General features: G+C 43.2%; 1 protein-coding gene across 1 annotated transcript in view; it reads right to left on the bottom strand.

Moving 5' to 3' along the window:
- Positions 1-229: 229 nt before the first annotated feature.
- The window catches only part of peli1b (pellino E3 ubiquitin protein ligase 1b), a 41,414-nt gene continuing 19,219 nt past the window's right edge, over positions 230-22,424 (bottom strand). Inside the window, exons 2-7 of the mRNA XM_037123829.1 lie at positions 19,455-19,758; positions 11,830-11,959; positions 10,752-10,853; positions 9,900-10,097; positions 9,216-9,404; positions 230-4,509 (exon numbers count right to left, since the gene is read on the bottom strand). Of these exons, the coding sequence (XP_036979724.1) occupies positions 3,931-4,509; positions 9,216-9,404; positions 9,900-10,097; positions 10,752-10,853; positions 11,830-11,959; positions 19,455-19,537 (1,281 nt within the window). The 5' untranslated portion in view covers positions 19,538-19,758 and the 3' untranslated portion in view covers positions 230-3,930. The remainder of the gene's footprint in view (positions 4,510-9,215; positions 9,405-9,899; positions 10,098-10,751; positions 10,854-11,829; positions 11,960-19,454; positions 19,759-22,424) is intronic.

The following is a 22,424-nucleotide window of genomic DNA, read 5'->3' as shown; positions in this document are numbered from 1 at the left end:
CCACTCATGATTTTGATTGTATTTAGATTGATTGAGCAGCCTAAAATCACATGAGTGAAGGTGTGGTGAGAGTAGAAAGTGAAAGAAATATGTTTGTGTAATGAAAACAAACCAGTTCTCAGGAAAGGAAAGAACAACAACAACAACAAAAAACTCACAACGTGTTCATCACCTGACGAAAACACGACTTCAGTGATGTAAATAAAAAAAAAAACACCAGACGGTCAAATGTGTCACTTTTACACTTTATTGTTTAAAGTTGTTACAAAAAAGTGTTTGCTGGAAACATTCTTTGCTTTCGCCTTTACAAGCACAACGAGGCTCCGGACAAGGAGGAGAAGACGAGCACGTGGAGGGAGACGGGACGGACTGACGGATGTGTGTGTGTGTGTGTGTGTGTGTGTGTGTGTGTGTGTGTGTGTGTAAACAGGGTGGAGATAACAGTACAGAGACGGAGTGAAGCCCTTACTCACACACTCAATCCACAGAGAGGAAACAGAACTAAACCGGGTGAAGGAGACACGAAACTTTAAATCCAGAACAGACTTTTTAACTCATGAGGTATCCTCAGAAGACCTTTACACCTTGTGTGTGTGTGTGTGTCTGTATGTGTGTCTGTGTGTGACACAGGTCATTGTTTTTCTCCCTGAGGTGAGTTTTTAGTGTTGCAGTCTAAACACTGGGGGGTGATGAACGTGATCTGCATAATGAAGTTCTGTGTGGACAGGTGAGCACATACACTCAAGAACACATAAATTACACACACTCTCTCTCTCTTTCTGTCACACACACACACGCATGCACGCATGCACACGCACACTACGGATACCCGCAGAAGCTCGGTGTGCACTGATGTTCATGTTGTGGATGTTTGGAAGTGACTGAAGTTTCTACAGCTCGAGTGTCTCGTTCTCACGTCGACGAACAAACTGGACGAAGCGCGGTGTCGCAGCAGGGTGTGTGTGTGTGTGTGTGTGTGTGTGTGTACAAAATATCAGGACTGTCCTCCCTACACTCATTATTTAATCTCAGTCTGTGTGTTAATGTCAGAGGACAGTTGGTGCATCAAACATGGCGTCTGCGATCATTCTTCATCTTGAGAACAATCTAATGTCGAGGTCCCTCCAGCAGCTTTACTTCAGGTTTTCTCAGTCTGTCTTTGGATGATGAAGCTCTTTTTGTTTCATGTTGTCTTAAAAGTAAATCTAATCTTCGCTCTGGGCCACATTTAGCAGATGACCTCATGCGATCGAGTCGGTACCTTCTCGTATTTGAGTTTCAAGCTCATTTGCCCAACTGCTGCATGTGTTACTAGTTACGATCGATAAAAGACGCTTTCACACTAATATAAATCAAACTCAAGTCACTCCTAATCTTCTCTGTCATCACTCATTTTAATTTAAATACAGCTGATCTCAGTCACATCTCTTACGTGACAACAGAGAACAGGTGAGCTCATGCTGAGTAGCACCGCACTGATATTATCACACAGAATCATGGGAATATGCACTGGGATCCTTCCTCCCCAGGTGATACTAGACCCTTTGAAAAGATGGCTTTAGATTACTGTTAACATGCTGAATCTAATATGTTTGTGCTGTACGACCTGGGGCAGGCACTGGTCACGACTTGGGAGCATTTTTGTGAATCAAAACAAAATAATTATAAACATCATATGCAACCTGGAAACTACGTACAAACTTTGATGCACACATAGTTTGAAGTCAGATACTCGCGTGCCGGGCGTGATCACAAGTCTACATAATAACTACAGCTCAGCGGGGCAGATCTCATTATAGCTGGAACAGTTTTACATAATTATAATTTAAAGTTCAGCGATGCTCGGTGGCCTCGGGGTCGAGGTGATGAACGTCAGCTGCAACATCTCTTGTTTACGTCTTGTCGGTGACGTTTGTTGCGTGTCGTTCTCCATCATGTCACCTTTATAATCACCATCCTCTAAAAGTGTACAACGCCCACAAAACACATTTCGTTGTATTTTACTTGCTATGAAAACGTTCCTGTCTGCCAGATTTGAGCTGCAGCAGTTGACTTTTCTCTGAATATCTGCTTTTGGGAAGACTGAAATTAAAAACAGCTGCATGCAGAGACCTCAGAGAGTTTCTCTCCTTTCTGTTTGGCCACCTCACAGAAATGTAACAATTAAACCGCTGACCTTTATTTTCCAGTCTCCCTTCTGATAAACTCACTCAATTAAACCTCCCCGACAGGTTGGTAAGACGCCTGTGACTGCACTTCTTAAATGTGACATTTTGATCACACACACACAATCGTTAAGCCTCAGTGACTGGAATATATAAACACAACAGTCCTCATCACAGTCCACGAAAAATTAAAAGAGAACAAGCAGCCCTGATATTTTGTACTCACATTTAAGAGCTTCATTATCCCTAAAATGCTCCACGGAGACCGACTTCAATACACTGTTTGGAAAGCACAAATTAATATGAAGCCCTGATGAGCGCACACACACACACACACACACACAGAATTTTGTATCTTGAAGCCGTGCGTGTTTGTTTGTGAGCATCAAACCTGAGTCAAACAGCTACAGTTGTCTTTTTTTCTTAAAGGTGTTGTGTTGCTTCGTGCGTCGTCAGATGGATGAGACTGAAAGAAATGACTTCCCTTTAACATCGGACTTCATTATGGCTCAGGAAATCACGACTAGTGCGCAGAGATGGTGCAGCAAATCGATGATTTTCAAAATAAAAAACACGCCTCTAGTAGGATGCACAATACAATACTGGCTGGAGCTAAAGTTTTCATTGCATTTAAACAGTCAGGACGTTGTGGTAAGATGCCAAAAGTTACTATTAATTTCTCAGCTCAGTGCTGAGATCAATACTCATCAGAATACTGTTTGTTTCTGGCTAAATAATCATTAATATTCTTACTGTAACTGTGCAGAAGAGCCCCCAAAACTGCACTTTTTGTTTTTATTTCAGCTTCCCTTCCACTTTTACTGCAAGAAAAAGTATTTGACCAGGTCTGTTTGCAGTGTGTGTGTGTGTGTGTGTGTGTGTGTGTGTGTGTGTGTGTGTGTGTGTGTGTGTGTGTGTGTGTCAGTGGCGCTACATCGCTGCAGTTTCATGGCTAACCTGTGTTCAGATAAGATTCACCCACAGAAACGTTTCACTCGGACTTTAAAGGGAGGGATCAGTCACTCAGGCTGCCTGAGCGTTTCACAGACAGAGAGAAGACTCAGTTTCCCATAATGCTTCTGGAGGTGTCCGTTCCAAATCTATTGCTTTGAATGTGAAAAGGCCATGGAGTACAGAGTATAACCGAAGGGTCGACACACAGAGTGAGAGCACGCCGGAGGACGGGGGGGTGTATAAATACGACAAACAGATCAGAGGAGGTGAACGTGGGGAAAAGACACAGAACGAAACCCTCAGAACACACCTAGAACTTTAACTCTGATTAACAATATACTGTATCTTCAAATTAAAATGCTATAAGTACTGAAGTTAGACATATCTGACAGATAAAGAATGAAGCGATGGTTCTCGGGCCATAAATAAACATCTTTGTTTAAATTAGCTCTAAGAGATGTACACAGATGTATATTGCAACAATAAACATGGAGAAGAACCGTATGTTTGCGCTACGGTGTGTTTAGTAATTCTGAAAAATACTGTTGTTGAAAGTTCTTTCCGAGAAACAAACAAAAGGTTTTACCCAGCAGTGTTCTTTGTTTGGTTTTTGTGTCTCTGGTTTCACGTGAAAATATAGAAATCTTTGTTGTCATTCATGAAAAAGCAATACAAAGGTCACTTAAATATGAGAAAGAGACAAAAAGTCCAGAAAAAAGTTTGTATTGGAACCGCAGAGGAAAGAAAACAAATCAGGGCCGTTCGCTGTTTATAAAGCAGGGTCCCAAAGGATGCTGGGAAGTCGCCCCTGCTAGTCGAGGGGTCCCTGGAAGATGAGTCTGACGAAGCCCTGCTCACCAGTCAGCTGGTGGGCACAGAAGGGGCAGGCGGCGTGGAAGGTGTGAGTGCCGTGCGGCAGCGGGATCTGACTCCAGAAGCCCGCTGTCTTCTCCGAACAAACATGGCCGCAGGGGTTAAAGGCGTGAGTGGGCGGGGCGGCGTCGACGTAAAACCCCGCCTCGCAGCCCAGCCACAGCGGCACGTACGGCCCTTTGGCTCGGCACATGGGGCACTCCCTGTGGCGCCCGTCCCGGCCCTCCCGCTCCTCGAGGTGGTTGCCCCAGTTGTGGTAGCCGTGCACGTGGCCACACTGGAGGTAGACCCAGGGCTGCTTCTCGTCCGGCGTGTCCTTGCGACGCATCGAGGGGAAGGCCAGCGTGTTGAAGCCCACCGGGCACTGCGGGCGGGCCGCGTTGATTTCCTGCCGCAGCGCCTCCAGGTGTTTGAGGGTGGGAGTGCGCGACAGGCCTTCAGCTGTGCGCCACAGCAGGGTCGCACCGCAGAGGTCGATGAGGGAGCCGTCGACCAGCTCGTGACTCTCAGTCTCGACCTGGAACACACAGAGGGGATAGAGGTGAGCTGCTACAGAGGGCGGTGACATAAAAAAATAAATACCAAACGAGATGAAGAGCCACATTCTGAAATTATGATGGTGCCAGATGTGACGATGATGTAACCAGGATTTTAGAAATAATGACGTCAGGAAACAGATCCCCCACCCCCAGATCAAGTACAGTAAACAAATGTAGACGCCCATATGTGATGGATTCATTTGTTTACATCATTGTATTTGTGTGAAATTGTCGATGAATTGCATTACAAGTTAAACTGGTTATTAATCTCAATGTAATGATGACGATGCCTCTGTATGACCTAATTAAACAAATGAGAAAGATCAGCATTTCAGTTTAATATTCTGAGTGTTGAATGAATGAATGTTTGTTGAATGAGTTTCACCCTCATCTCATCATTTGTTCGAAGGGGCTGCCAGAAAAACAGAAATTAACTGACTGTAGCACGGAAATATTCTTGAACAGTTGTGGTGGGAAAATGCCTGACAAGCTTTCTCAAACCACATAAGAGAGGAAACACAACTGAGGAAGACCTCACTGATAACGCCAAAAGGGCTCTTCAGGGGAAAACCAAATGGAAAGCAAACTAAAGGTGTATGAAGGGGGTTTGGGAAAGAAACCTGCTTGAAACTTCCCTCAATCAGAAAGAACAAGACCACAAAGAAATCTCAACAGGACTAAAGAGACCAGAGTCTGTTAGGATGACGTCTGCAGTGAGTCAAAGACAGAATCAAAATAACCAGCATGTACCATTCCTCAACTCTCTTAAGCCTTCAAAAAAGGGCGTCGTCGTGCCCTGATTGGCTGTGATGGAAAAGCCCCAGGCTGCTCTGAATCATTGATTAGGATCCGGCGTCAACGCCCGGCACCACAGGTGATCTGAATCTACTGCAATCAATCCAGAGGGATTCAGACAATCAGCTAAAAAGACGGCACGTACCAAGTACTGGGATTGCTATCATTTCTTACCTTTGCTAAAAGGAATTCGAACACACAAACAAAGAATCATAAAAGCTCTGAGGTTTGTAGTTGTCTTCTGAGCACAGTAGGTGGCAGCGTTACACTTTTCCACTCCGCTCTGACAGATGTGTGATTCAGGGAGGAGGCAGGCGTCTGACAGCTGGAGGCAAGATGACGAAGGAAATTGAAAGAAGGACGGCGGGGGGGCAGCGCTATCTTAAGGCTCAGGACACAGCGGGAAATTCCACATTTAGATAACCAGAAGACGACAGGGAGGAGCGCAAGAACAGTGACATGAAGGATGGAAAGAAAGCAAAAAAGATCACAAACTATTTTTAAAAACCGAGACACAGATGAGGGGAGGAGCGGCTCTCAGGGTTTAGAGCAACAAACATTTCTGATGCCTCTTTTCTTGTGACAGTTTTTAACCTTCATGTATCTGGGAAGGTTCACTGAGCACATGCGCAGTAAAACACACACACACACACACACACACACACACACACACACACACACACACACACACACACACACACACACACACACACACACACACACATTCACATCTGTCCAGTAAAACCAAAGTCTTCCTGGCCAACAAGCCGCTGAACTGGAACGGGTAAGAGTTCAGAGTCTCGCTCCAGGGAAACAGTTGTTGTTGTTTTTCCCCCCCTGCTCACATTTTAACAGCTGATCTCAAATCCGACGACTTCTAATGCAATGTTGGTGTAGTCAATAAATAACCGCACTCAAGATTATTGATCTGAGTACTCTGGGTTGATTCAATCTGTGTAAACACACACACACACACATGCACAAACATACACACACACACACTCACCATCGACACAGTTATAATTTAATTGCAGCAGTGAATCATTTATCAGCACAAAAGCTTTCATCAAACACAGCAAGAGCTCAGACACTGTACTCTGCTCATTTATTACACTTCACAACAGTGTGTGTGTGTGCGTGCGTGCGTGCGTGTGTGTGTGTGCGCTGCACTCTAAGATATTCCTAATTACACTGGCTTCAACCTTGGTGTCCATCTGCAGAAGGACATCCAGCTGCCCGGCGAGCAAGGCCAAGTGAGTCTGTCCAAAAACTGGAATGAACCCGCTCATAATTCATCGTCGCCTCACAACAACTGCTACGTATCAGCGGGCGTTTACTTCTTCAGAACAAACAAAAATGTTCCTCTGAAACAGAAAATTCCTCAGTTATTTTTAGCCTGAATCTTTTTTTTCTCTCTCGGTGGGAGCCATGTTTTTCAAACCCAAGGACAGGCAGGAGAACACACAAGAGATGTTAAAACCCCCGAATTCATTCAAAGGACACCTCAAGTACCTAATCACACACACACACACACACACACACACACGTAAGCCTGGATAGCTTTTTGGCAAACTTGCTGAGACGACTTTTTTTCCCCCCTATTTAATCAGAAAGTCCTTCAGCTGTTAACCTTCACAAACGCGGGCCAGTTATCCCACGTAGAGAGCCATGTGCTTTACAAAGGGCAATGAGGGGAGGGTGCAAAACGTGTTAAAATTAATGTGATTATGTTTGTTGAATGTTGTGTCAGTAAGGCTGTATTCCCTTTTCCTTTAGTGTCTGTGTTTGCCTGATAACTGGCAGGCTGAGCACCAGCAGGAGAGAAGAGCCTGTGTTGTAGTTTACATATTGTGGGCTGACAAACTTTATGTTAGCTGCGCCTTTTTCTCCAGGAAATGAGTGTTTGGTCAGTCGTTCAACAAGCGACGAGCATGTTCATGTCTGTAAGTTATATGATAAGGAGACTGCAGCAGGGAAACCAAATGATCTGTGGCTCTCGTGTAGCTGCTCTCTGGTTCAGTGCGAATATCTGCCGATGAAACAACTTTGACGCAACTGCAGTAATAAAATGAAACCACTTGATTGTTTGTTTGTTTTTTGGGGGGAAAAAAAGTTACCAAACAGTTTTTAATCTCGTCTCAACATGAAACCTGAAAAACATACATTTCTCATTTGGGTCACTGGTTGTTTCTTAAGGGAGAAAACAGAACACTGACTTACGGAGCAGATATATACGCCATAAAGACTATTTTGTCATCTGCAAATGAAACGTCACAGTAGATTTACTTGCTCTTTCTGTTCGAATTGACAACCGGCTATGTTGTAATTATAATTGCTCACAAACTTGCCTTTATACCATGTGTGCTACTGGAGGATAACACTAGATGGCACACCAGAGATATCAGACCTACATTGTTGCCCTGTGGACTATTTTCTGACCCCTGACCCCTCAAATCTCCACACCAGCCCCACACCGCCCCTGCTGTTCATTTGCACGGTGCATTTTGTGGACACGTAGCATTAACATCCGATATATACCCAATAATATATGCGGGGCAGACTTCATGCGTACACAAACGCATCTATTTGATTCTAGTTTTTTACTTTCTCATCAGTATAACAGTACCAACACAACAAACATAATCCTCCAAAACCTATGTGACAACATCAGACTCCACTGAGTGGTCGCCACTCGTGTGCATTCAGCATGAGAATTAAACCCCATCAAGCTCTGTCACCGCACATAATGAGAATATGTGATTTCCCACAGCCGACTATCTAAACTGTCAATCAGCTGTGAAATAATGAGTGGTTTCTGTAGTGGTGGATAATGCACACGTGGTTAACTCCCTGGATGGTAAAGGGCAGGTAGAGATAAGAGAGCTGTTAATTTCTGCTGCGCCGGAGAGACTTGAAAACAGGTGGGAGGCCAGATAAAGAGACGGATTAATGTGAGAACTGCCGACACGCCGACTGTGGGCTCGTGGTTGATGATGTGCGCGTTGTGGGAGGAGGAGACGATGGAGAGGAGAGAGGAGAAACAGAGACCTAATTAAAGACACCGCCAACAACCTCAATCCAATCAGACAGATGCCACAGGTGGCCACGCTGGCAAGGCAGCGGGAGTGCTGTCATTGGCTAAGAGACTCTGACATCAGCTGGAGGATCCCCTTACAAGGTCCTGTTACACACAGCTTTGACAGCCGCACCTGTTGCCATGGAGACGGCATCTGGATAACCTCCTGCTGGTGCGAAGCTCCGATCGACCTCCCGCCGCCTGAGTGACAGGGTCGGTAAGTTGAGCGTGAGACTGTGAGCTGGAGTGAGGGAATGGAAGGAAGGAAGGAAGGAGGAAAGGAGGGAGGAAGGGAAGATAGGAAGGAAGGGACACAGCTGCTGGAAGGCTGAGGCCCAGCAGGCAACGAGAGACATGTTTGTGGACAAACAGTGTTTTGTTGATGGAGAATGAGGACACGCGAACACAGAAGTCACATTTGCCCACAACTGTTGTTTCTTCACACTCACACTGTTTTTTTTGGGGGGTTTTTTTGGCCATTCCTCAGAAGTTGTTTGTTTTACGGTGATAGTTGTCAACTGTCAGCTGCCTGCATGTCCAAACGTCCCGCCTCTTTTTTGTTGTGATTAGTGAGGCCATCATCATCATGTAATCTTCTTAAAAAAAGCCCAACTGTTCTCACGCACAGGCTCAGTTCTGTTCCGTTCCAAACCAGCATTGTATTATTAAGGTTAATCTCAAAATACTCTGTGAACACACCCTCACAGTCAAAGCTCTTCAGCATCTGAATCTGTTTTTTGTGTTGGGAGCACACAGCACGCATCGTGCGCAGTGAATATGTTGCCTCAGTAAATGTTTTGCATCTTTTCTCACCATCTTTCCTCGCTGCTGCGCTGAGCGGGTCTCCCGCAGGGTGAAGACGTTGCCGCAGACTGAGATCTCCCTCCAGACGCCTGGTTTGGAGTCCTGGGTGAAGCCGTTTCGAGGATGCATCACCAGCACGCCGTTGGTGGTCAGCCCGTCCATTTGTCCATCAGATGTCTTCCACTTGGCAGCTTTCTCCTGGGGAAAACAAAGACATGGGAAGATGTGATCCGGATGTTCATTATGCACTCCTGAATCAAAGATCTTTAACAGATATCATGTATTACTCGTCACAGAAGTTTTATAGTCGTTCATATATTGGGACTCGACCAGCTCTCCCAGCACTAACCCTAACCCCAAACATCTGAACTCAACCGGGTGTGAAGCAACATTAAAGAGAGAACAGGGAGTAGTGGAAAGTTCACTCTTTGTTCTTGACTTGTTTTGCAGCAGCCTTTTGCTGTTCACACTGCAGACTGATGCCAAAATGTCTGTAAGACACGCTGCAGCTTGAAAGAGGTAAATGCAGACATGACTGGGAAAAGAAAACATGTTAAAATGTTTCTCACAGTGAGTTTTTTTAAATTATTTCCTCTGTTTTTTTTGTCACATTTACTTGCCGATCTGTGGTGCTTCATCTTTCTGACTTTTACTCTCTCACATTCGCCTACACAAGTCTCAAACACAGCTCACCCCGAGGAAGATGTTCTTGGATGAGTCGAAGCCTGCGGCGTAGATGCGTGCAGTGTAAGGCGGCGTGCGCTGGCACTTGATGCGGCAGGCGAAGCGAGAGATGGTGCTCTGGACCGACTGGGTGTCTGCGTTACTCTGGCTGCCCGCCACCGTGTCCGTGACTACAAAGTCTATGGGACTCTCTGTCGATCGACCGATCTGGTGAAAAGAGATGGAAACAGGTTTCAGACAAATAACATAAATGTATTACAGCTATGAGATAAAACAATAATCTATTCCTTCTGGAGAAGCTAGCATGAAAGCCCCTGGATAACCTTGGGGTCATTCTGTACTATCTCAGATCTACCGCAGCTCAGATATGGCGACTAGATGGACTTGGTGGAGAGATTATTCTCATGACTGCTGTCTCAGAGGTCAATAATGAACCTCAGCTTAGCAAACTGGCATCCTGGCATCCTAAAAGTTTGCTGAATTTACAGTTCCTGTTTGAGATTCATCCACAGATGTACAGACAACTAACACTGAATTCCTTTCACGCTGAAAAAACTTGATGATTCTGAAGTAATAACAAGTGTCTTTCAGGATGGACAATCTTAAAATATCATGTCTCAAATAAGTAAAAATCTGCAATCAGCACTAAAAGTTTTAAAGCATCATAACTGCTGACTGTGCTTGTAAAGCCACCTGCAGACTACAAGGCTTTGAGAATCTCTTCATTGACATTTTTTTTTTTTTTGGGTCCCAGGCTGCTGTCATGCACAACTGATCTCAGACCAGGTGCACTGATTAAAAGATTATTCCAGTGGAAAAGATAAGGGCTGGTGGTAAAACTCCAGATCTGAGGCTCGTTACCTGGAACATGTCTGTATTGCTGTCGTGGGTGTACTCCACCACCACCGTCTGCGCTCGAGACAGAGTGTAAGAGATGCTGTGCTGGTCTTTGTTGCTTATGGCCTGATAAGAAGGGAGAAGAGAGAGGAGATAAGGAGAGGGAGACCTTCAGGTGCTGTCTTCTAAAACCCTTCTCTTAAAAAACACAGGAGGACTGAACGGGAACATGTTTTAGCTAAAACACCTCTGACATGTGCTCACTGGTCGTTACAGAGAACAATAGATACACAAAGGAAGGGGTGTGGTGGGTGAGAAGTTCAGTTATGTAGTCACTAGCTGGACTAAATGCAGCCTCAACATCTTCTCAGTTCGTCAGGACCACCCAACGGTCAGAAGGGTAATCACTCTGAGTTCTCAGCTGAAGGCCTGCGTGTGTGTCCACAGAGAGTCCATGAAGTGCAGATGTTAAACCAAAAAAGCAAAGGTCGGCTCACACACACACACACACACACCTTACAATCCTCTCGTCTTTTAACAGATTTTGGAGGATTTCTGGGCGATCTTGTAACTGACAATGGAAACAGACAGACATGTGCTTCCCAGGACGTTTTACTAGAAAACGCTCAGTTTCCCTCCACTGGACCGCTCACATTTATTTCTCTTATAAACCTTCAGCATGTTCCAGTTAAACGCTGTGTAAAAAAAAAAAAAAAAAAAAGGGTTGTTCAAATACCTCCTCTGCGTGCTTTTTCTGCTAACTCGGACGTTTTGCTGAACTCTGTCCTTTTCCCTGTCATGCTGATGGGGTGTGTGTTTGATTCTTTAATATCACAGAACAAAAAGCAAACAGAATTTCACAAAAGCCTTTGGTGGAGCAGCGCAGGTCAAATCCACTGCGCTGGGCGTGTTTTATTTGATGCTGTCAGACGAAGAAAATCATGCACCGACAAAGACGACAAAGGAATGCTGTCCTATATCTGAAGCAAATGTATTTTCTTTATAATTTCGCGTGTTTTTAATATGTTTCATGAACACTAAAAGCACATTCGAACATAAATCATCATGTAAGGGATTGAAAAGGTCGTGTTCTGTGTTTCACCTTGGCTGCCTGTGGAGAGCAGGCGACGTGAACTGTGCTGGGTTTCACCCCGTTTGCCTTCGGCCTCTTGCAGAGCGCAAAGCGGCTCTTACGTCGGCCTCGGTCCCCATTAGGCAGAGAGCCATTGTACCTGCACATAACCACATAAACAAGCACACATAAATATAAACACACACACACACATACGAAACAATAGGGCATTATAGTCTGAGCAGCTGTATAACACACTGGAAAAAACAGTCATTGTGGAAAAATGCTTGAGGCATTTTGTTGCACTCTCTTCATGCCCCTCAGACCACATTCACACAAACACACACACGTATAGCAGCTTATATTCTTCATATGTGCTTTTATTACAAAAGCACATCATGTCTCATAAACATCAAAGCCCTCCAAACGTATCCCCCCCAGAAATGCCGAGAAAATAAACACACAAAGAGTCTCATTTATCCTGATACATGGTGGAGGAAAGGAGAATAAACAGAGGCGTTCCCTGAAACAGAATGGAGTCTCTGTGACTCCCGACAACACTGACTGTGCTGTTGTGTGTCTCCGAGTGTGTGTGTTGTCTGAGTGTGTTGCTTAACACAAGTCAGGAAACAAAATTAATCATCTTCATCCACTGTTGAGTTTATCAAACCAGGATATCTGGTATTTAACACAGCAGAATGTATTTGGCCTGAATCACCATGACGTTGCCCTAACAACAACAATAACAACAACAACAGCACATGAGGGCAGATAACTGGTGGTTGATTGACATTACGGAGATATGTGAAATCAGTGAACCAGTTTGTTCATGTTGACATTTCCAGCTGTAACTGTGACATTAAGCCCATTAAGACCTCCTAAAATCCGAGGGGTTTTCTGAAAAACGCTCTAAAATATTGAATTCTCTGCTTCTGGAGCAGATATTGAAATAAAACAAATTTAGAGAGGAATTTGTTTGCTTTACTCTGATGTTCGTTACCAGATGTCACGTCTTGAAATGTCACTCACTGAAAATGAATAGTTAAATACTGTTGTCTGCCGTATCTAAGATGTCTCTGTTGTGCTTGTTTTATGTGCTGTTTTGTGCTGCCAGCAAATTTGATGACATCTACCCATCAGCGACATCTCACCACAGGTTGGACTAACTGCTGTAATTTGCTATAATTTTCTGTGGCTCACAGGTAAATTAGGTCTCCACCCTAACATTAATGATGATATAAACAACAAGATTATTAGGCTGTTTCCTTTCCTATAGTGTTTTACATTTCTTCTGCATGGTTGTTGTGCATGTAAAAGATCTAAAAAATTAAGAGGGCCAAAAAACATCGTCGTCAGTAGTCTCACCTTTATTTCTGTGACTTTGTGAATTAATTTAGGACAGCGGCACTGTTGTTGTTAGCCTTGCTGGGTCGTGCGTGTGTGAGCTGACCAATCAGAGGAGATTATTTGGGAAGCTATTAAAGCGATTCTAGTAATAACTCAAAATAAAATCAGAAAACTGAAACTGAGCATACGTCTCATGTAAGCTACAAACGCACTGTACGTATGTGAAGTACATCGGCTGTAGTCAAGCTGCAAGCAGTCGTCATCCCTTTATTCTTTCTGCACACACATGTTTCAGATAAGCCATCTCCAGTGTGAAGTGATATTCCTGCTAACAGAACCACAGCTTTATAAACATTACCACATGCATAAACACCGCTCGCTACTTTAACATTGTTATGACATCCAGAAGCCACATAAGTTATGGACTCCACTGGCGTCGCTGATATACTGCGAGAATACTCCACCGCAATAAATAACAGAGCAGACATGATCAGAGATTAAACTGCTTCCTACGGCTTGTCGATGAGCTATGATGAGATACGGTGAGACATCATTTCTAATATTTTCTAGAAATCCAGCAATTCTAATCAGCAAACCAAACCAAAGCTTTCCAAAGCTAGCTTTTAAGGTTTCAGAACTCTTCAGAGATTTTCCAAAAATGCAGGAATCCAGTGATAAGCTTTGTAATCAACGTATGACACAACAACAACGTCAAAGAAGCAGAAGCAGAACCAGCACTACAGATGTGTGTGTGTGTGTGTGTGTGTGTTATGTCTGAAAAGTTTTTCTTAAAGGAGAAAACAATAATAATGAGAAAACGCTGTGACTACAGCAGAACTGGCCACGCTGCAGGACCTCAGCACAGCTGGAACGTGTCTCTGACCAATCAGACTGTTGAACTGAAACCACCCATTGAACCGAGTCCAGTAGAGACGCCACAGACAGGTTGTAAGGACGCCCAGCCTGCAGCGAAATGTTTTTTTTTTCTGAGAGAGCAGATCTGTTGGGATCAAACGGCGCTCGGAGGGTTTATGAGTAACCATGGTGAGAGAACAGAGCCGCAGCAACGTTTGGGAAGTGTAACCATGGCAAGAGCGTAACCATGGTGAAGTTTAGCCTGTATCCGGAGAGAGGGCAGGGCTGTCTGCTGGCAGTTCAAGCCAAAGGTTCCCATGGGTAGCAGTAATGTGTGTGTGTGTGTGTGTGTGTGTGTGTGTGTGTGTGTGTGTGTGTGTGTGTGTGTGTGTGTGTGTCTCAAAACAATCGCAGAAAGGGCAAAGCAAAGTAACAAGTGAGTGTCTGTTAACGTGTGTTTATATCCAGGTCGTCTGAGGCAACGTTAGGAAAAGACTCGGACTGTATATACTTCAGTTCCCACAATAAGCAATGAGCGTGTGTGTGCATGCATGTGTGTGTCGATTCCTCCGTCACTCTAGTAAAGTGAAGCTCAGTGTGCAGCAACAAGCTCCCATTTATACAGTAAACCTATAAAAGATAAAGACAGGTTCCGAGGATAATTACGGCCTATGGCTGAGTCACTCTGTGTCTCTGTTTACACGTGTTAACATTATGAGTTTAATAGAGTGAAGGCAGAGGCTGCCAAATAAGTCAGTTTATTTTTTTTTAAACATACAGTATTAAAAGACAAAGAATTTAAAATTGGATATTAAATGACACAGTTGCCGTTTAAATGTGCCAAATTAAATAAACAGAGTGGAAGGAAAAGTGAGAGAATGTTTCTTTCAGTGAGCTCTGTCGATGTGTTAACATTATTCAAATCAAACTGCAGAACAACAGGGAGCCGCTATTCAGTGACTTTTTGGCGACTTAACATTTCCATAATGACATTAAAACAAATACATTTAGTGTATTTATCTCTATTCATACATTTCGGACAGTTTACTGGACTTGAACAGTACAAGGAAAAGTCGTTCAAACCAAACATAAAAAAACGCAAATTACTGATTATTAATTGTTAATAATAATTGTAATAATCATCAAATTAGTCTTAAAACCTTTAAACTGTCAGTATTAACCAATCATAAATAATGAGGTCTTCCTCAATTAATTCTAAATAAATCAGGAAAACGTTGGACTGTACGTCTGAGAGCTAAACAGCTTTATCAAGTCATTCGTATGAGGATTGTCATGATTATCCTGATAATAAAAATCACCACTATCAACTGATTGTACAGAGTTTTTTTTATCATTGTCCACAATAAAATCTCTCATTTTCCCATCCCTAATATATTCAGTGCATATATTTAATCCATAAATGATAATAAATGAACAACCTGAGGCAGAGTGTGAATCAGTCTGATTCCCTGGTGTTGTGGAAAGCAGAGACAAACCGTCCTGTGGTTATGCAACACTTTCATTTCCCACAGTACACATTTTTTTTATTTATTTATTTTTTTGTTTCTCGTCTTCTAAGTTAATAAAATGTGGATGCTCCTTCTTGAATATATTTGAATACTAGGCGCTATAATTACTGGCATTATACTGTCTTTAAACATGTATAACATTCTTCCAGTTCAACACTGCTGCACTGTGCTGCTCCTGAGGTTAATAGCGTACAAAAAATATTCAACCCTGACACGTGAAAAATTCATAAACATTCACGTGGACACACAATTATGTTAACACAGACGTATGAAGATGGACAGAAATGCACTCGGAGGGGCTGCAGTGTGTCCGGTGACGTCACAGTTGTTTAAAAAGCCACATGTGAGTCCACTACGGCTGTAAACAGATCGTCCCCAGAGACGCTGCAGCATTCCTCTGGATTAGACCATTAGCATCACCGGGCTTCAAACATGGTAATGTTGGGCTGGGGTCAGCGAGGAGGTCAGACACAACACTGCGCGATGTGTTGATGGGATTCTCCATTAATATCTGCATGTGCGAGTCTGTTCTTAGTCACACAGGGTTCTCAATTAAATCCAAGCGCTTTTTTTAAAGCCTGCTGGGAGAAGCAGGTGGGTGGAGTTTTATCACAGCTGAACCGTTTAGTTAGCTCAGCCGTGTTCTGTACGGGCTTATAAGTCAGTTCCTGAACTGTCCTTCACCTTGTTTAGTAAAACCAACCAAAATACCTCAAATCACTGCACACAGAAAGCAGATTTGAATGGGAAAAGCACAGAATTATCACAAACATCATCAGTTATAGGTTTAAAGGTTCGTTGTCTTGTATTACACCAGTTTATAGTTTAGCTGTTTACCACAGTTATCCTGGTTTCAGACTTGTGAATCACTGTCCATATGTCGATAGCCTACATTGGCAAGTGAAGTGAAAAAGGAAATCAGTGTGATTATCTGGCTGCCCGATGAAGTAAAGCAAGATGTTCATGACAGCTGTGACATCACCAGTTGGTCTAATCCGTACCGTGAGCAGTTTAGCCCCATAAGTCAAGACTCTCTTCTGTTCTGTCATGTGGTCATTTAAGACAATGCAGTCACAGTTTTCCCTGCCGTTAGAAGGCGTATGCAGCGAAACACTTCAGCCAAGTAATCGCCAAATGAACGTGGAGAGCATTAAAAGTAACTGAATGACTTAATACATGATCTAATGGTTGTAGTTGGTCCCCAGTGGACATTGTAAGCAAATTCTGCCTTGAAGCTATTTGGGTGTTGTTTATTTATTATCTGTTATATAGTTTACAACTTGTTTTACACAGATGTGGCGATAAAAATTGTCTAAATTGATATGAAATGGCTTATTTTTCTTTTTCCTCATTACTTACATGCACCCGCGTCTTCCACATAAGGAAAGGAAGCCATTTTAAATTGGTTTAAGGTGACCTTGCTCTGCATCTGTTTCCAGTTCTTTGATTGTGGGAGTTTTTTTCTGGATTGTAGCCATGCCACAACTTAAACGTACAGTGCACTGTGGAATTTCTAACTACTTATCCCAACAGAGCAATGTCTTTACTAGTGATCCTCCTTCTTTTTTACATGTGCTGTCAGTGGAGCAATGCACCAACAAAGACAAGGAAGAAAAAGCCTGCGAGCCACAAACATCGATGGAAATGATGCAACATTTTAAAATATTTAAAAGACGGATGCATTGAATGCAAATGTTTTCTAAAGAGGGAAATACACTTCGCACAATGCAATTCTTTGTGAGTAGCACTGAACACAACTTTTGCTCGTCGACAAGAAAACAGCACTGAGCACCTGGACCTTTTTTTGATTAACAGTTACCTCACCGGCATCATCATCATTCACAGCAGGCTCCTGAGCAACCAGATGCCCAAATGTACCAAATATCACCGTTTGCACCCTTTAACATTCTGCTCTCAATGTTAGTAACTTTATTAAAGCTGTGTTGTGTGTTTGGCTGAAGGAACAGAACATTGCACTGACACTGCTCCAGTGTGTCATGGTGCTAATGTCAGCGTTAGTGCTGCACATTATGTGCTGTAAAGCAAATTCACTAAACTTAGAGGAGCTTTGCTTACAGCGAAGTGTGTGACTACTCATGCCATCAGCAAAAAGAACCCTTACTGACCTTTTAAAAATGGTGGTTTGACCTAGAATCAAAAACTAGGAGCGGAAAAAGAAGAGCGAAGCGGAAAACTGGGGTTCTCCCTTGTAAAGGCATGGAGCTGCGTTTACTGCTCGCTGCGCTTTTTTTTTTTTTTTCCACGAGGGAAAATTTCCACGGTCATCTCCCTGACAATGCGGCTCCAGCACAACCCAGAACAACAAACGGTGAGTCAGCTGTGAAACCAACTGTGTGTGTCTTGAGTGAGACATGAAAAATGTGAGTGTATATGTGAGAGTGTGTGCGTGTAAGGAGTCTTTCCGACATCTGCATTCCTCTGAGGAGTGGGCTGGGATGGGGAGTGGAGTGGAATAGCCCTTTGGGGAATAAACAGGAGACAGACAGATAAAGGAAGTCCTTCACTGTCAGTTGTTATTGGAGAAAGTGAGCGTGAGTGTGTGTGTGTGTGTGTGTGTGTGTGTGTGTGTGTGTGTGTGTGTGTGTGTGTGTGTGTGTGTGGTTATATGTGTTCTATGCTGAAGATGCAGGGTGGGGTAGAGGGTTTTTCCTACAGCTGAGTATGTGGACAAAACAAGTCTCTGGTGGGAGAGACAGCCAAGGTGTTTATGTCGGGTATCCGGCGTTGCTGCCGGCCAAAATTGATCTCATCTTATAAAAAAAGTGATGTGGTTCAACTCATCTGCTCCAAAAAACACTAAATTTTCAGTGTGAGTACATGACCTTTTGCAACTAGACAAAAATATCCCACGTGTTTATAGTGTTTTCTAGAAAAGCATTAGATCTCTGCACTGTAATTAACCAATCAGAGTGCGTCTCGATCCTCAGTGTAAACTCCCTCGAGACACTTTAGCAGAACAGTAGCTCTTTTCTCCTCGTCACAGATACTTCCATCTTAAGTTACGATTACCTCTCATTATATAATGTGCCATCATTGGCACATCATTGTGTCCAAGTGCCTTGACGGAAAAGTTCACCCCAAAATTTTAATTCAGCCATTATCTACCAAACAGTCAAATCTAATCAAATTAATTTGGGACATCGGCCTTCTGAAGCCATTTTATTTAATCCCCATCTACTTCAGTTGTTTAGGAGAATGCTGCAAAGCTGTTTAGCTTGAAGCTACAGGAACATTTTGTGGACTTCAAGACTTCACCTGACTCTCCATCAGCATAAGGGGGAGGAGATAATGACCGAATTTGCTTTTTTTTTGCATTTGCATTTGCAAGATATCCTTTCAAAGACCCATTTTCAAAGACCTTTCAAAGAACTAGAATGCATTGTTTGTGTCTCTAAGGTCTGACAAATGCATTCATCTTTGTATAAAACACTTCCAAAGCCATTTTTTGATCACTGAAAAAATCATGTGAATTTAGGTGGCTGGTATCTAGGAGTGAGTCCAATGTTATGCAGATGCCCAAAAATCTGGATATATTGGATTTAAAAAAATATTTTATAATGAAACTGGCTTGATTGATTTGAGGGGATTGATGGGCCTTGGTGGAGGTATGCACTCTACTATATGCCTGAGATTTTAATGAGTGTACGCTTGTTGTCAGTCAGTTAAACAGCTGTGCACCCCAAAATAATTTTATTTACACCTGAGCAGCTCATCTACAGTACCACTAAATCACTTCTCCTGAAAATCATTATTTTAGAGTCACAGGAACTTTGTGATTTTTTTAAAAAAAAACCCACACTAATCTAATTTGATCAATTGAAGTCACTGTGAATAAAAAATAAAAACAAAGGACACATTCACAGAGGGCTGTCCTGGATGTGATTAGCATCATTTGTTGCTTACCCCAGCACAATGAGCTCTCCATACTTCACTGGCACTTTGGTGGAGGCGGTGGTGGAGATGTTTTCCTGCTCCGGGGAGTACATCGGGCTCGACTGATTGAGGCTCGGAGGAGGAGGGGAGGTGAGATCCAACCGGGCGAGGGAGACAGGAAGGGGAAAGGAGGGGAAGGGAGGAGGGGGGGAGGGTGCTGATCGAATGGAGCACGGGGGGAAAGGAGGAGAAGGAAGGGGAAGGGTCAGCTGAGCCTCAGCTCCACCCTCTCATGCTTCATGTGTCCGTCTCTCGCAGCGCCACTTGTCCTGCCCTGCAGAGCAACAAAGAAAAGATTAACACAAAGATTAGTTTTTTGGAAGAAGGAGGGCTCAAACACAAATCTGAAAGCTGTGTTTTCTAAATTTAATTCTAATTTTGTTTTACTTTAATTTGGCTGATGTTTCATTCTGTGTATCTAAGAGGACCTCACAGTTTCCCTCACACTATTTCAAGCAGGTGTGCAGATTTCTGGTGTCTAACAAGCCTTTAATTTGTGGATCTTTCAAATGTATGTCTGTTCAGATTTGGCACTGATCTAGCCACTATGATTGACTGCTTTAAAAGGGAGGGATGGGACCTCTATGATGACACACTTCCAACTCCTAACAATCTAAAGCACATCAAAATTAGAAAGAACTTTATCAGAACACAACAGACATGACGATGGTCGGGAGTACACGAGAATTACTCTGTTTGCTGAGTGAGGTGGTTGCTGACTTTACAGAATGACTCAAACACACACACACATCGTTTCTAAATACACAGGAAATCAGATGAACAGAGAAAGAAAGCATTCGAGAGAGAAGACGGCATGAGAAGAAGAGAGGACGGACTTCCTGTGAAAACAACTCAAGGATATCTTGCATGAGTTGAAGTTCATCTCACGACCTTTCTCGTTTATGCTCCCCTCTTTCCCACTCACTCCACAAAAAAGCAGGATATACAGTAAATACGATGTACTGTCTCATTACTTCACTTCCTCATATCAAGCTGAATTTATCTCCTACAATTCCCAGAGTGCCCTTCTGCTAAGAGAATGTAAACCACATATGAATAAAGCATTGGCAGTGAAGTGTTTTGATGATGAGCGGGGATGGGGGACAGTTATAAACTCACTGAGCACTGAAGAGCAGGAAGGCGGATATAGTCCCATCAGACCGAGTGGGAGAAGTTCATATAGAGGCCTTCCAAGTGCATATTTAAGACATAATGTCAGACATAAGCATTATTCAATATGGACGAAGGAAATGTTTGTATAAGCATTAGTGAAGCATCAAAAACTGACAATATATACATGAAAACATATGAGCTGAGCGATTATATAGGCCTTGTTTATGTTTTCTTCACTTCACTGATGCCAAATGTCCAGGGAGAAACACCAAACCGACAGCAGAGAAGGCTGACTGTCGCCTGGGTCTTGGCCAAAAAGCTCCACTTGAACAAATTGCAAAGACTACAGCTTGTTGCAAACAGCACTGGCAAAGAAGCAAAGGGGAGAAATATAAGGAGAAATTGCACTAAATGGGTAAAATCATGGATATTACAGCGACAGGCTCAAGGGGCTCTCACTTTTTCCGTTTCTTTTCTCCAATCAGGGTAATTTCTCTCGCTGACAGGCTGTGCCGCTGATTCAACATGCTCAATCAGCCAAAAAAGCCTCCGATAAGGTCCAGTGCCAACGTTGCGGGACACACTGCAACAACTAGAGCCCACAGATGTTCTCTGACGACCCTGACATTGACCAACTGCCGACTGTCAGTCTGGCGTATCAGGGCCTTAAATGACAAACATATATTGAGACGCTTGTGTTCAGCAGACATTTTAAAACTTTACCAGATGTCCTTTGATTGTTTAGCAACAACCTGGAAAATTTTCCCCCCAACAAACTCAAATCATTTCATCATGCATGGCAGATTTAGCTTAGCATGAAGACGTGTCTAAAGCGTTCTAATGAATCTGCTACATCTTGTTTATTTCATACAGAATCTGAATTGTGAAAACAGTAATTGGCATTGTTTAATTGCTAAGCTAAGCTAACAGGCTACAGGCTGTAGCCTCTTACATAAGGGAGACAAAGTTCATGTAGTTCTTTAGCTGCAGTCACAGCTGACTGAAAGGTTTTACAGTGTTTGCTCCTCTTTGTCCTGGTGTTATTACAAACATGTCTGAGCTAGCTGCGACTCACCCACGGACTCTTCTGTTTTATCAACACGTGACATTAAGCTTGTGAAGATCTAAGGCTTAATGGGGAATGGTGTTTTCTTTAGGCCACTAAAAACAACAATATTAGATAACACACAACATGCTGATGTGTAAGATCATGTTCCGATGCCGTGTTTGTTGGTATTTCTGTTATAACTAAACATCAACAGGATTTTGAACCAGGTTTCGTTCTTGATGATGTTCTGGTTTCAGTTTCGCTCTTTCTGGGCAGACGTGAGAATAATGTAGATCTTCTCAGCAAAGTGAATAAATATATTTCTCAAAAATGTCCAGCTATAGTGTATCGCTTCAATCTTGTGCTGAGATTTTACTGCCATCAAACAGTACGAATGCTGCAGAGCTCTGTCTAATGCCAGTGCAACTCCTACAACACATTATGCCAATCTCTTTGACCAATCTGTCAGTCACACCTCCAGCCCACATGCTCACTGGAGTCCTGTAAGGAGGTTACCTCTTTGCATGAATACTGTGGGTGCACACACACAAAAGTTCCCACACCAAAACAGGAAGCTACAGGGTGCTTACAGTGTCGCAGCTGAGCTCAGGGGTTGACCAAGTTTGATACGCTGCGGTCAATTGTGGAGTTTCCGTCTTTGGCCTCTAACAGCTACAAAGTCTTAGCAACAGCAACGTATCTGATGAAAAGGCTTAAAAAGGACTGAACACTTCACAGTGGAGACAGCTGAGCACACTATTATTCTGACAGAGAGAACC

The sequence above is a fragment of the Acanthopagrus latus genome, chromosome 15 (genome assembly GCF_904848185.1).
Source record: "Acanthopagrus latus isolate v.2019 chromosome 15, fAcaLat1.1, whole genome shotgun sequence".
In the NCBI taxonomy this organism is placed as follows: Eukaryota; Metazoa; Chordata; class Actinopteri; order Spariformes; family Sparidae; genus Acanthopagrus; species Acanthopagrus latus.
This window is presented reverse-complemented; position numbering and strand designations above follow the sequence as displayed.